This window comes from Xenopus tropicalis, chromosome 9 (genome assembly GCF_000004195.4).
Source record: "Xenopus tropicalis strain Nigerian chromosome 9, UCB_Xtro_10.0, whole genome shotgun sequence".
In the NCBI taxonomy this organism is placed as follows: domain Eukaryota; kingdom Metazoa; phylum Chordata; class Amphibia; order Anura; family Pipidae; genus Xenopus; species Xenopus tropicalis.
The window spans coordinates 84716729-84731756 of record NC_030685.2 but is presented as its reverse complement, the minus strand read 5'-3'; the positions used below and the strand labels follow the sequence as shown (position 1 = coordinate 84731756).

At 45.4% G+C, this 15028-nt stretch overlaps 1 protein-coding gene across 3 annotated transcripts in view; it reads left to right on the top strand.

The window, feature by feature from the left end:
* LOC116407773 overlaps nucleotides 1–12844 on the top strand; it is an 880143-nt gene extending 867299 nt beyond the window's left edge. For 2 of the 3 annotated variants that reach the window (XM_031893784.1, XM_031893783.1), the window contains one exon: nucleotides 11385–12844. In XM_031893784.1, coding sequence (XP_031749644.1) covers nucleotides 11385–12420 — 1036 coding nt within the window. In that variant the 3' untranslated portion in view covers nucleotides 12421–12844. Of the gene's footprint in view, nucleotides 1–9140; nucleotides 9517–11384 lie in introns of those variants that run through there. The other variant, XM_031893785.1, reaches the window with a different exon arrangement.
* The last annotated feature ends 2184 nt before the right edge of the window (nucleotides 12845–15028 follow it).

Here is a 15028-nt window from a genome sequence, read left to right as displayed (position 1 = left end):
AATGTCTTTGCTTCCTTGAAGGCTTTGTCACACTGTACACTCCATTCCCATTTTTGACCTTTCTGCAGCAATTGAATTAATGGGTATAGCACAGTTGCAAGATTTGGCACAAACCGGCTGTAATAATTAATAAACCCCAAGAACGATCTGAGCTGCGTTACATCCTTGGGCAGTGGTGCTTGTAACACTGCTTGGATTTTCTCTGGAGACTTGTGCAAGCCACTGGCATCTATAATATGTCCACAATATTGGATAGAGTCCTTAAAGAAGGCACATTTTTCTTTATTGGCTCTTAGCCCATATTCTTCCAGCCGTGTCAAAACCCTCTTTAAGTTTTCCAAATGTTCTGATTCATCTGTACCTGTCACAATTATGTCATCCAGATAACATTTAGTATGTGGAATGCCTTGTAGGACTTGATCCATGGCCCTTTGCCATATGGCAGGTGTAGAGGCTATGCCAAATACTAATCTGTTGTATCGGTATAGTCCTTTTGACGTGTTGATTGTAAGGTAGTGTTTGGCATTTTCTTCTACCTCCATTTGTAAGTAGGCTTGTGCAAGATCAATTTTGCTGAATTTTAGTCCACCGGCAAGAGAGGCAAAGATGTCCTCAATCAAAGGTAAGGGATACTTATCAGACTGTAGAACTGGGTTAATGGAAACTTTAAAATCTCCACATATTCTAACCGAACCATCCTTTTTTATAATAGGCACAATAGGTGTGCCCCAGTCACTCCAAGAGACTTTTGAAATGACTCCATCTTGTTCTAGACGATCCAATTCTGCTTCCACTTTTGGACGAAGGCACTGGACGAGCTTTGTGAAATTTGGGCTGTGCATTTTCCTCAAGGCATATATTAGCCTTGATGTGTTTTAAAGTACCCATGCCTTCTTTAAATACTTCTGAGGCCTGAGCTAAAATGGCCTTTAATTGTTCCACTGGCTTGGAGTTCTCAGCAGACATTGAATGTAGCATTTTAATGGATTTCCAGTCAATGGGTATTTTGTGTAACCACTCCCGGCCCCATAATGCAGGATCACCTGTCTCCACTACATATAAATTCATCTGGCCTTTAAAATTATTGTACTCTACCTTAGCATTTAACACTCCGAGTGGCACTATCTTCTGTCCAGTGTATGTTTTTAGTAGCAGCTTTGTTTTCTGAAGTGGTGTGTCTTTAAACAACTTTTTATATTCTGGGTGTGTTATTATTGAAACAGCAGACCCTGTGTCTAGTTCCATCTTAACTGGAATGCCAGCTATTTTTGGTGTTAGCCAGATGACAGATCTAGCACCAGTATCTGCATGGTAAACATCAATACTTCCAAGTTCTGAATCGGTGCTATCGGCCACACAAGCATTTTCAACATCAGTTTGTCACTTAGGCATACTGCTTGGATTTGGCCCTTTTTATTGCATTTTCTGCAATTGGCACTCTTGAATTTGCAGGTTGCAGGATTATGGAATCCTTTCCCACACCTGTAGCAGGATCCTGAATTATGGGTAGAATATCCTTTATTTTGACCTGCCCCCACCCTATGCACTTCAGTTCCTGCTTTCTCTAGTGTTTCTGCTTTGCTTCTGTTCTGTAGTTCTAATGTGTCCTTAGCAGCAGTCTCCATTGCTACAGCAATTTCTATAGCTCGTTTAGAAGTAATATTATCTTCTGTTAGCAGCCTTTTCTGTTTGTTTTTACTGCATAAACCACATACAAATCTGTCCCTTAGTGCATCATTCAGGCCATCCTTAAACTCTCAGTGTTCTGCCAGTTTCCTCAATTACTTTATCTCATATTCAACAGATGTCAGACTAACAGGCCTATAGTTTTCAGGCTGAGAACGGGATCCCTTTTTAAATAACGGCACCACATTAGCAATCCGCCAGTCTCTCGGCACCATGCCAAACCTCAACGAATCCTGAAAAATTAAGTGAAGAGGTTTGGCAATCACAGCGCTCAGCTCATTTAATACCCTGGGATGAATCCCATCCGGCCCTGGACCTTTGTTTACCTTTACATGTTCAAGTCTCTTTTGAATTTCCTCCTGAGTGACCCATGCGCCAGTAGCTAAATTACTAGCACTGGGCATATTACAAGGGAAGCCTTCATTATCTGGCTCCTCAGATGTATAGACAGATGAAAAATAAGAGTTCAAAATTTCTGCTTTTTCCCCGTTCTCATCAACCAACTTACCCCCCCGTGATAATAAAGTTCCCACCCCTTCTTGCTTCATTTTTTTACTATTCACATAATTAAAAAATAATTTTGGATTCTTTTTACTCCTAGCTGCAATATCCCTTTCCATCTCTATTTTAGCTGCCTGATAGCTTTTTTGCTGCTTTATTTGCCCCCCTGTACCTGATGAAAGCCCCCGCTGCCCCAGCTAACTTGAATGCCCTAAAAGCACGTTTTTTATTACCAACCTCGACTCTAACTCTTTTATTCAGCCATAAAGGTTTTGCTTTGCGATGCCTCTCCTTGCTTACAAGGGGGATATACTGTTGTGTATACCTGCAAAGCAATGTTTTAAAGATGTTCCATTTTCCTTCTGTGTCTAACCCCATGAAAAGCCTTTCCCAGTTGACACATTGCAGAGATGCCCTTATACTGGCACAGTCTGCACGGCTAAAATGGAGCGTTTTAGTTACTCCCTTATCCCCTTAACCCCTCATCTATACGGGGTGGTTTATAACATACACCAATGATCATTTTCTTTGTGACCTTCAGCCCTACTGAAATTTCTACCCAAAGAGATTCAACATTTTCATTGGTAATGTCTTTATTACATGGCTTTAAATCTGACTTTACATAAAGACAAACCCCTCCACCCTTTTTAATCTCTCTGTCCCTCCTAAAAAGTGTATAACAATTTAAATTCGCAGCCCAGTCACATTTTCCATCCCACCAGGTCTCAGTGATACCTATTAAATCATAATTTTCAATACATGCAATAGCTTGCAGCTCCCCTAATTTACCCGACAAGCTACGCGCATTAGCCAGCATGCAGCGGAGATTATTACTTCTCCCTCTGATGTTTACATTAGCTAAGGGAGAATTAGAGCTAAGGCAAATATGAGACTGCTTTCCTTGTAACGGAAGCTCCTTATCTGATAAACTACATGCCCCCCTCACTCCTCCCCCACAACCCTTTGCTAGTCCCCCTGCCCCATCTACACTAATTTTCCCATAGAACTCTAGCTCACCCACCCCCCCTTGTCTAGTTTAAACACTCCTCCAACCTCTTAACCATTCTCTCCCCTAGCACAGCAGACCCCCTTCCATTGAGGTGCAATCCGTCAGGGCTGTATAGATTGTACCCCAAGGAAAAGTCAGCCCAGTGCTCTAGGAACCCAAACCCTTCCTTCCTACACCAAGACTTTAGCCACGCATTTAGCTCCCTAAGCTCCCGCTGTCTCCCTAAACTTGCACGTGGCACCGGCAAAATTTCCGAAAAAATGACATTGGAGGACCTTTGCCTAATCTTAGAGCCTAGATCCCTGAACTCACTCTTTAAGGTCCCCCACCTACCGTTCATTTTGTCGTTAGTACCGATATGTACCAAGACAGCCGGGTCATGCCCAGCCCCTCCCAATAATGTGTCAACCCGATCAACCACATGCCGAACCCTGGCACCAGGAAGACAGCAAACTGTCCGGTTGAAGCGATCCGCTCGACAGATTACCCTGTCCACTTTCCTAATGATCGAATCCCCTATAACCACCATCTGTTTAGGCCTAGCTCTTCTCTCCTCCCCACCACTACTAGAGAAACTGGTCTCCCGGCTGTTAGAGAGATCAGTCCAGAGTTCACACTCCCATCTTCTTCACACAATCTGGCAAATCTGTTGGGATGCGCAAACCCTGGAGCAGCCTCCCTTTTCCTTTTACCCACACTAGATTTTCTAACTGTCACCCAGCTTACTGCCCTATCATCCTTTTGCTGCTCCCCTCCCCCCATACTATCTGACCCCGCTAGTTCTTGTTCAGTTAGCAAGAGACTTCTCTCAAGATTGTTGATTGAACCCAGTGTTGCAACTTGTTCCTCTAGAACTCTAACGCGAGCCTCTAAAGTGGCAATTCGCTGACATCCACAACAGAGGTGGCACTTTGGAACTGTTGTTCCACAACTGCATACATGTGGCAGCCTGGCACTGTGTCATACCTTCAATGTTGCTACAACTCATTCTCCCAGTTACAGAAACAGTTAAACAAAAATAGGTGAAAGGACTTGTAGTAACTACCTTGTAAACTCCTGAGTTTATAACTCCACTTACAGAGCCCCCACTAAAAGAGCAATCACTTACAGAGCACCTACCACCAGAGCAAGCTCCCTGGAGTGCCAGTGGTTCTATTTATACAGCCTGTAAAGGTGCAACTAATCAAACCCCCCCACCTCATACTGAGGGTAATTACAAAGGAATGTAACTTCTGGCAAACCTGCTGTATGCCTATAGAACACACAAACTTTGGTAATTAGCACCAAAAACAACAATTACTTTTGAAAAAAATTAAACCCAACAGTTAAAAAAACACAATGGTTTTGATAAAAGTTAATAAAGAATACTTATCCCTCTTTTGTTGAATTGAAAGCAAGTTGATCCAACCAGCCACCAGCCTGTTAGCAAGCCTAATGACCTGGAGGGGGGCATAGACAGTAATGTTTCTATTTTTGCTGATGACACAAAATTGTGCAAAACTATAAGTTCCATGCAGGATGTGCCGCTTTGCAGAGCGATTTGACTGGAAAACTGGGCAGCAAACTGGAAAATGAGGTTCAATGTTGATAAGTGCAAAGTTATGCACTTTGGTAGAAATAATATAAACGCAAACTATCTACTGAATGGTAGTGTGTTGGGGGTTTCCTTAATGGAGAAGGATCTGGGGGTTTTTGTTGATAACAAGTTGTCTAATTCCAGGCAGTGTCATTCTGTGGCTACTAAAGCAAATAAAGTGCTGTCTTGTATAAAAAAGGGCATTGACTCAAGGGATGAAAACATAATTTTGCCCCTTTATAGGTCCCTGGTAAGGCCTCACCTTGAGTATGGGGGGCAGTAACAGTGAGTATGGGGGGCAGTAACAGTGAGTATGGGGGGCAGTAACAGTGAGTATGGGGGGCAGTAACAATGAGTATGGGGCAGTTACAGTGAGTATGGGGGGCAGTAACAGTGAGTATGGGGGGCAGTAACAGTGAGTATGGGGGCAGTAACAGTGAGTATGGGGGGCAGTAACAGTGTGTATGGGGGGCAGTAACAGTGAGTATGGGGGGCAGTAACAGTGAGTATGGGGGGCAGTAACAGTGAGTATGGGGGGCAGTAACAGTGAGTATGGGGGGCAGTAACAGTGAGTATGGGGGGCAGTAACAGTGAGTATGGGGGGCAGTTTTGGGCTCCAGTCCTTAAGAAGGATATTAATGAGCTGGAGAGAGTGCAGAGACTGCAACTAAACTGGTTAAGGGGATGGAAGGGTTAAACTATGAGGTGAGACTGTCAGGGTTGGGGTTGTTTTCTCTGGAAAAGAGGCGCTTGCGAGGGGACATGATTACTCTGTACAAGTACATTAGAGGGGATTATAGGCAGATGGGGGGGTTCTTTTTTCCCATAAAAACAATCAACGCACCAGAGGTCACCCCTATAGATTAGAGGAACGGAGCTTCCATTTGAAGCAGCGTAGGGGGTTCCTCACGGTGAGGGCAGTGAGGGGGTTGGGGAATGCCCTGCCGGGGGATGTTGGGTAGGGGGTTCCTCACGGTGAGGGCAGTGAGGGGGTTGGGGAATGCCCTGCCGGGGGATGTTGGGTAGGGGGTTCCTCACGGTGAGGGCAGTGAGGGGGTTGGGGAATGCCCTGCCGGGGGATGTTGGGTAGGGGGTTCCTCACGGTGAGGGCAGTGAGGGGGTTGGGGAATGCCCTGCCGGGGGATGTTGGGTAGGGGGTTCCTCATGGTGAGGGCAGTGAGGGGGTTGGGGAATGCCCTGCCGGGGGATGTTGGGTAGGGGGTTCCTCACGGTGAGGGCAGTGAGGGGGTTGGAGAATGTCCTGCCGGGGGTGTTAGGTAGGGGGTTCCTCACGGTGAGGGCAGTGAGGGGGTTGGGGAATGCCCTGCCGGGGGATGTTGGGTAGGGGGTTCCTCACGGTGAGGGCAGTGAGGGGGTTGGGGAATGCCCTGCCGGGGGATGTTGGGTAGGGGGTTCCTCACGGTGAGGGCAGTGAGGGGGTTGGGGAATGCCCTGCCGGGGGATGTTGGGTAGGGGGCTCCTCATGGTGAGGGCAGTGAGGGGGTTGGGGAATGCCCTGCCGGGGGATGTTGGGTAGGGGGTTCCTCACGGTGAGGGCAGTGAGGGGGTTGGGGAAGGCCCTGCCGGGGGATGTTGGGTAGGGGGTTCCTCACGGTGAGGGCAGTGAGGGGGTTGGGGAATGCCCTGCCGGGGGATGTTGGGTAGGGGGTTCCTCACGGTGAGGGCAGTGAGGTTATGGAATGCCCTTCCTAGTGATGGGGTAATGGCAGACTCTGTTAATGCCTATAAGAGGGGCCTGGATGAGTTTTTGAACAAGCAGAATATCCAAGGCTATTGTGATACTAATATCTACAGTTAGTATTAGAGGTTGTATATATAGTTTATGTATACATAGTTACATAGTTACATAGTTACATAGGGTTGAAAAAAGACCAGTGTCCATCAAGTTCAACCCATCCAAGTAAACCCAGCACACCTAACCCACACCTACCAATCTATACACACATACATACACTATATATACAACCACTAGTACTAACTGTAGATATTAGTATCACAATAGCCTTGGGTATTCTGATTGTTCAAGAACTCATCCAGGCCCCTCTTAAAGGCATTAACAGAATCTGCCATTACCCCATCACTAGGAAGGGCATTCCATAACCTCACTGCCCTCACCGTGAAAAACCACCTACGCTGCTTCAAATGGAAGCTCCTTTCCTCTAATCTAAAGGGGTGACCTCTGGTGCGCTGATTGTTTTTATGGGAAAAAAGAACATCCCCCAACTGCCTATAATCCCCTCTAATGTACTTGTACAGAGTAATCATGTCCCCTCGCAAGCGCCTCTTTTCCAGAGAAAACAACCCCAACCTCGACAGTCTCACCTCATAGTTAAAATCTTCCATCCCCTTAACCAGTTTAGTTGCACGTCTCTGCACTCTCTCCAGCTCATTAATATCCTTCTTAAGGACTGGAGCCCAAAACTGCACTGCATACTCACTGTTACTGCCCCCCATACTCACTGTTACTGCCCCCCATACTCACTGTTACTGCCCCCCCATACTCAAGGTGAGGCCTTACCAGGGACCTATAAAGGGGCAAAATTATGTTTTCATCCCTTGAGTCAATGCCCTTTTTTATACAAGACAGCACTTTATTTGCTGTAGTAGCCACAGAATGACACTGCCTGGAATTAGACAACTTGTTATCAACAAAAACCCCTAGATCCTTCTCCATTAAGGATCCCCCCAACACACTACCATTCAGTAGATAGTTTGCGTTTATATTATTTCTACCAAAGTGCATAACTTTGCACTTATCAACATTGAACCTCATTTTCCAGTTTGCTGCCCAGTTATCTAATTTTGTCAAATCGCTCTGCAAAGCGGCACATCCTGCATGGAACTTATAGTTTTGCACAATTTAGTGTCATCAGCAAAAATAGAAACAGTACTGTCTATGCCCACCTCCAGGTCATTAATAAACAAGTTAAAAAGCAAAGGCCCAAGGACTGACCCCTGCGGTACTCCACTAACCACACTGGTCCAATTAGAAAATGTTCCATTTACCACCACTCTTTGTACTCTATCCTTCAGCCAGTTCTCTATCCAATTACAAATATTATGTTCTAGGCCAATATTCCTTAATTTGATCATTAACCTTCTGTGAGGTACTGTATCAAACGCTTTAGCAAAGTCCAAGTAGATGACATCAACTGCCATTCCAGCATCGAGGTTCCTGCTCACCTCCTCATAAAAGGCGACTAAATTAGTCTGGCAAGATCTGTTACGCATAAAACCATGTGGCACAAACTAATAGTATTGTGAACTGCAATGTATTCAAGTACCCTATCCCTTATTACCCCTTCCAAAAGTTTTCCTACTACTGATGTCAGACTAACAGGCCTATAGTTTTCAGGCTGAGAACGGGATCCCTTTTTAAATAACGGCACCACATTAGCAATCCGCCAGTCTCTTGGCACCATGCCAGACCTCAATGAATCCTGAAAAATTAAGTGAAGAGGTTTGGCAATCACAGCGCTCAGCTCATTTAATGTATGTGAGTGTATAGATTGGTAGGTGTGGGTTGTGGGTGCTGGGTTTACTTGGATGGGTTGAACTTGATGGACTATTTTTTCAAACCTATGTAACTATGTAACACTTCTGGGTTTGGTTGTACAGAAGAAATATATGAGGACCTTGATGTACCTTACACGACTATTCTCCCTACATACACCCTTAGTGCCCCCATGTACTATTGATGATCTTTCCCAATTAATTCCATGTACGCACTGAGCAGGCAGGTAGGACACAGTGGAACCCAGGCCTAGGGTTAGGGGCAGATAGGTCAGGATATACTTATTCACACGGGGTGTGATAGAGAGTTTAGGGGTAGCTAGTGAGCAGCCATTGGCTGTTAGTGGGATTAGGATCCCAGGTTTACAATTGCCCAGAAGTAGGGACCGAGTACAGACTCAGGGCAGGTAGAATTGGCTTGGGTTCCACTTGGGGAGAAACACTGAAAGCTGGGGGGGGGATTCATTGTTCTCTTGTTGAGCCGTCAGTGACCCTGTGGGGCAGAACAATATTGAAAGAGAATCTGTGAGTATCTGTGCGCTATGTGTAACGCCGGCATTATTGTTACTATTTACTCCTATGTGGATCTACTTTGTGTTTGAGAACCACTGACGCCCTTACAGTTACACTACCCCCCCGGCCTCCCCTATATGTGAGGGCTCACTCCTGAGAGAAATAGTCCCATTCCGGGAGAGGTGTCTGTAAGGTGTGAGAATTGGGGAGCCCTATTCCCCATAAGCTTCCATAGACATGAACTGGAGGGGCCCCTGAATCTGGTTGCACCACCCGGTGTCCTTTTACACAATTCTTTATTAGATGGAGCAGCGGGACCCATTTTTCTGTGGTAAATGGTAAAAGTATATTAACTTTACTAACTTCTTTACATTGGGTTTATAGGGTGCCACCCAGTAGGGCAGAGTGTGAGTGTCAGAGTGTGAGTGTCAGAGTGTGAGTGTCAGAGTGTGAGTGTCAGAGTGTGAGTGTCAGAGTGTGAGTGTCAGTCATTTCCCTGGAGCTGCAATCTGGATGGGTTGGGAAATATAACAAAGAGACCACAGTGGGTTTCACAAGACGGAGCCGTGTTTACTCAGCGCCCAGCGAGTGGTATCAGCGCCGATACCCAATAACTGGGTCTTAAATTTCCCAACTGTCGGAGTGTAAAAAGGGAGGATTCCCTGGTACAGAACCAGAAGGCTTTCTGATCCAACAGGTAATTTCTCCGGCTTATCTGGGTTTCAGGGGCTTCTCCCCACACAGACGCTGAGCAGTAATGCAGTTTGTATATCCGCAGTCGGGACAAGTGATACCCTGGGTGCCACCGAATGGCCTGATTTGGGGTAATATTTACAGCAGATAGTGCTGATGTACTTGAGTTTTAGTTACCCTTTAATAATATGTGTTTTCTTTCCTGGCTAATGTGACTTTTTTTGTTTAATAATTCAATTTAGGTTTCTGTGGGATCCAATTCCTACAAAGGAACGTTGCATTGAGCTTTATTATGGCAGCTTGGAGCCCGGGTCAGACATTAGTATTGCCATGTTGGTCTCCACAAGCCTTCCGTAGGATTTATCTGGGCACATTGCTGGGCACATGTTTGGGCTAATTACTGGGCTAATTGCTGGGCTCATTGCTGGGCTCATTGCTGGGCTAATTGCTAGACACATGTTTGGGCTAATTGCTGGGCACATTGCTGGGCTAATTGCTGGGCACATTGCTGGGCTAATTGCTAGGCACATTGCTGGGCACACGTTTGGGCACATTGCTGCACTCACGTTTGGGCTAATTGCTGGGCACATGTTTGGGCACATTGCTAGGCTCACGTTTGGGCACATAGCTGCACTCACGTTTGGGCTAATTGCTGGGCACATGTTTGGGCACATTGCTGGGCTCACGTTTGGGCTAATTGCTGGGCACATGTTTGGGCTCATTGCTGGGCACATGTTTGGGCACATTGCACACCCAGCTTCAAGGGGAACTTAATCCCCTCACTGTTTTCGATTTCACATGTTTTCAAGGGGAAGTTAAGCCAGCGCTACACATTAGAACTGCTTTCAGCTAACCTATTGTTTCTCCTACTCCCATGTAACTGGAGGAGTCCCAAGCCGGACTTGGATTTCTTACTATTGAGTGCTATTCTGATACCTACTGGGAGCTGCTATCTTGCTCCCTTCCCATTGTTCTGCTGATCGACTGCTGGGGGGGAGGGGGGGGGTATCACTCCAGCTTGCAGCGCAGCAGTAAAGTGTGCCTGAGTCTGAGCTTTCAGCCAGCGCTACACATTAGAACTGCTTTCAGCTAAACTATTGTTTTTCCATTATAGCTAAACAGGGTTTCTCCTGCTTGGGTGCTTTTTTCTTGTCTACCACTGGGTGGGGCAAGAACCTTTAGCAATGCAAACTATTTCTGAAATTGTTCTAAACGCTGCAGCGCTGAAATCTTCCCTGGCCTTTAGGAAACCTACTTTTTGGAAGGATAAATGAGTCTTGGGTGTCAAAAATAATTTTCTTTCACTGTATTTTATGTATTTGGGGCTAAAGTTTGCACTGCTTCTCACTGTATTTAATGTATTTTGGGTGCCACTACTTCTGCCCCTCACTGTATAATGTATTTAGGATATGAAATTATTGTTTATAGAAGTCAATGTACCATTATTTACAAGTGCACATACAGTGTGGATATATCTACATATCCTTTACTTTACAAGCTTATTGAGGCTTATGGCACATGGGGTTATAGAACACAAATCACATTAAGCAGTTTGTCCTGTATCTTGTTAGCGCAGACAGGTTAACTGTTCAAAAAATTCGGTATTTTTACGAGGATAGGTTTCTGGGGTTTATTCATGGGCAGCAATGAGGTTCTGTTGCCAATTCTCCTGGGGAACAACAACAAAAGTGATTTTCATTACTTATTGTCAGTTGTAGAAAGAACAGGCCCCACCCCTGAAATAGCACCGCTATCATAATATGGATCCAAAACTTGGTCCCTCAACTTCGCTTCTCTTTCTGAGGTGTTGCAGCTACTTTTTTACTAACTGTCATCATTTCATTTCATCTTATGGCATTTTCTTCTTTTTAGAGTTGCCACCATGACTGGGATTGTGCCCAAGAATAAGGCCCGCGGGGTGGATTTTTGTGGAGTTGATAAATATTACTACATTGTTCGATCTGATCTGTATTGTTACATGAGATCAAGCAACTTCAAGAAGGGTTACGATATCAATATTTTTACCCTCCACCCCTCGTGTAGAGACGGGGACCATTACCTGGCCCATCAAGATGGCTACTTCTACATCATTAAGGGCAACAGCTACCGTCGGGTCACTAATATGAATACAGATGACAATGCAGTCGTCTACTCGCTGCATCCCAACTGCCAGGGGGGAGACCATTACCTGTCGGCTTTTGGCTGTTACTACATCATCTACCAGAGCCGAGGTGTCTATCGTCGCACAATGAGCATGAACAAGGATGAAAACAGTGTAGAATATACTCTCCATCCAAACTGTAAAAATGGCCTGTACTATTTTGGATTAAAAAACTACTACTATTTTGTAAAGCCCCATGATGAGTGGGGGCTTCATTACTACAAAACCACCAGCTTCAACAAAGATGAAGCTAGCCAGACATTTTCTTTTCATCCCTCTGTCATCAACTTTCTCCCAGGGGGCTTGGCCATCACCAAAGGTCCATCATTTGGCAGGTGGGAGTGCATCAAAACCATTTCCAATGATTCCGACACTCCAGTTACCTGGTCCAAGAAGATCACCAAGAAGGTCGGCTATGAGAAAGCAAAGATGTCCAGTATAGGGCACAACTGGAAAATATCTCTTACAACCAGTATGGAAACTGGGGGCTTGTTGGCTCTAATTGCAAAGGCACAGTTCTCTCTCAGCACTGAATATGGAGGATCCAAAGTCAATACGGAGAGTGAGAACTGGACCCAGGCTACTGAGGTGGAAGAATCAATGACCATCACGTTACAGCCCAATAAATCAATGTATATCTGGCAGTACCAAGTTGGCTTGGGGTCCAAAGCAGTTCTGCACTGCCGCGATACCAGGTATAAGAGTGATCCAACCCCACCTACAGATAATCCACTGCCCCCAGCATGAAAATAGCCTCGATAGTTCTGCCATTGGCTGTTGCTAAGGTCGGATCAAATTGCAAACATTTTCCTTTTGCATTTTCTGATTTTCCAGTTTCTTTAAACTGTAACGCAAGCGCCACACAAGTGTTAATGACGAACAAAGGAAACAGAGGATAAATCAGGATCATTAGCCTCTAATCTCTAAAGGCCAAAGGAGTGAAAATATAAGAAAACCACAAGAATTGATGCCTAATGATTGAAGGACTTTTTCACAGTTCGTCTAGAACTAATAGCCAGCTTGCTACGTCTCTTTTTCTGTATGATGGTAGGATAGGCCATATGTATGTAAGAAGGTATAAAAAGGTATTGTGTTACCCAACCTCTTTGCAAAGATCTCACTGCTTTGTCCAATGATATCGCTGTCTGCAATAAATCACGATAATGAGTTACATCTGCCTGGTTATTGTCTACTAGAGATAGAGTTAGCAGCCTTACCAGTTGGTGACCCCGGACCTCCTACTAGAGATAGAGATAGCAGCCTTACCAGTTGGTGACCCCGGATGTCCTACTAGAGATAGAGTTAGCAGCCTTACCAGTTGGTGACCCCGGACCTCCTACTAGAGATAGAGATAGCAGCCTTACCAGTTGGTGACCCCGGATGTCCTACTAGAGATAGAGATAGCAGCCTTACCAGTTGGTGACCCCGGACCTCCTACTAGAGATAGAGATAGCAGCCTTACCAGTTGGTGACCCCGGATGTCCTACTAGAGATAGAGTTAGCAGCCTTACCAGTTAGTGACTATGGACGTCCTACTAGAGATAGAGATAGCAGCCTTACCAGTTGGTGACCCCAAACGTCCTACTAGAGATAGAGATAGCAGCCTTACCAGTTGGTGACCCCGGATGTCCTACTAGAGATAGAGTTAGCAGCCTTACCAGTTGGTGACCCCAAACGTCCTACTAGAGATAGAGATAGCAGCCTTACCAGTTGGTGACCCCAAACGTCCTACTAGAGATAGAGTTAGCAGCCTTACCAGTTGGTGACCCCAGACATCCTACTAGAGATAGAGTTAGCAGCCTTACCAGTTGGTGACCCCAAACGTCCTACTAGAGATAGAGATACAGCCTCTGGACTGTGCTGATGTGGCCAACAATGAGTCCAGATCTAAAGCCCATGGAACTCAAATTCAAACATTTTCAAACAGTACCCCAGAAATATTGCCTTTTTCAGCTATTAATTTGTTTATTTTTATTTGCTCTCATATACTTTCCCCTTCCATAACCTTTCAATTATTTTCTACTGTTTCCCATTTCTCTTTAATTGTCATTTCTAGTGAATGTGTTATTTTGCTTTGCCAAAAACAATGGGTCAAGAGGCAGAATTTTACCAAATGCATTGGAGCCAATGGGAAAGCGAAATGGCCTTTATTCCCTTCCATCCTTTCCTGAGGGTGAAGACACACGGAGCTTCTAGTAGCAGCTACTAAAACAGACAATGCTGATCATTTACTGATAATTGTCTCTACGTGTGTTTAGCAGAAGCAATTGTCAGTATTGTCTATGGCAGGGGATTTTCTGGCGTTTAGTAGCTGCTACTAAGAAGCTCCGTGTGTCTTCACCCTAAATGCCCATACGTGTTCAGTTTAAATGCAATGATTAGTGATGGGCGAAAAGTTTCGGCAGGCATGGATTCGCGGCGAATTTCCGCGTTTCGCCATTGGCGGATTGTTTCGCGAAACGGATGAAAAATTTCGCCGCGGAAAAATTCGACGCACGTCCAAAAATTGTCGCCGGCATCAAAAGAGAATAGTCGCGGGCGACGAAATAATAGCCACGCGACAAAATAATAGCCGTGTGCGACGAAACAATAGCCGTGCGACAAAATAATAGCCGCGTGCGACGAAACAATAGCCGCGCGACAAAATAATAGCCGCGTGCGACGAAACAATAGCCGTGCGACAAAATAATAGCCGCGTGCGACGAAACAATAACAGCGCGCGACAATTTTTTTTGTCGCACGACATTTTCGCCGTTTCGCGAATTTTTCGCCGTTTCGCGGATCTTTTGAAAGATTCGCGGATCTTTTGAAAGATTCGCGAATTTTTTGGCGAAGCAAAACGGAACAGATTCGCTCATCACTAGCAATGATCTAAAACTGACATTCAGACTGAAATTGGCAGAGACCAATCGTACAAAAGTGACTCCCATTGTAGGCCCCCCAAGGGTATCGGCACATACACAATATATACGCAGATTTTATCCTTATTTGAATTAAATTTTCTAACCTGTCCGACTAAATGACCGATCATCATGGTAAGAAAATTATTGGGACAATAATACTGAGCCCCACTCAGTCTGAGAATTGTACGGAACTGGGTTTCATATAATTTTATCCCCATGTGAATTCCCAGCTTCACTCCCATGCTTTATTTCCCCTTTATTTCCCCTTTATTTCCCTTCCCATTCCCATGCTTGCAGCCTTCTGCTCCCAGCCCCCCCGCACACATTCCCTCCTTCCCACAGTGCAGCACCTATAGGAGCCGGGAGCAGACACATGAGCCTTGGGTGCAGCTGGGGGGGGGCAAATGGAGGGAGAGGGGGCAGCGGCCGCAGGGTTGGGGCGAGAGGACAGA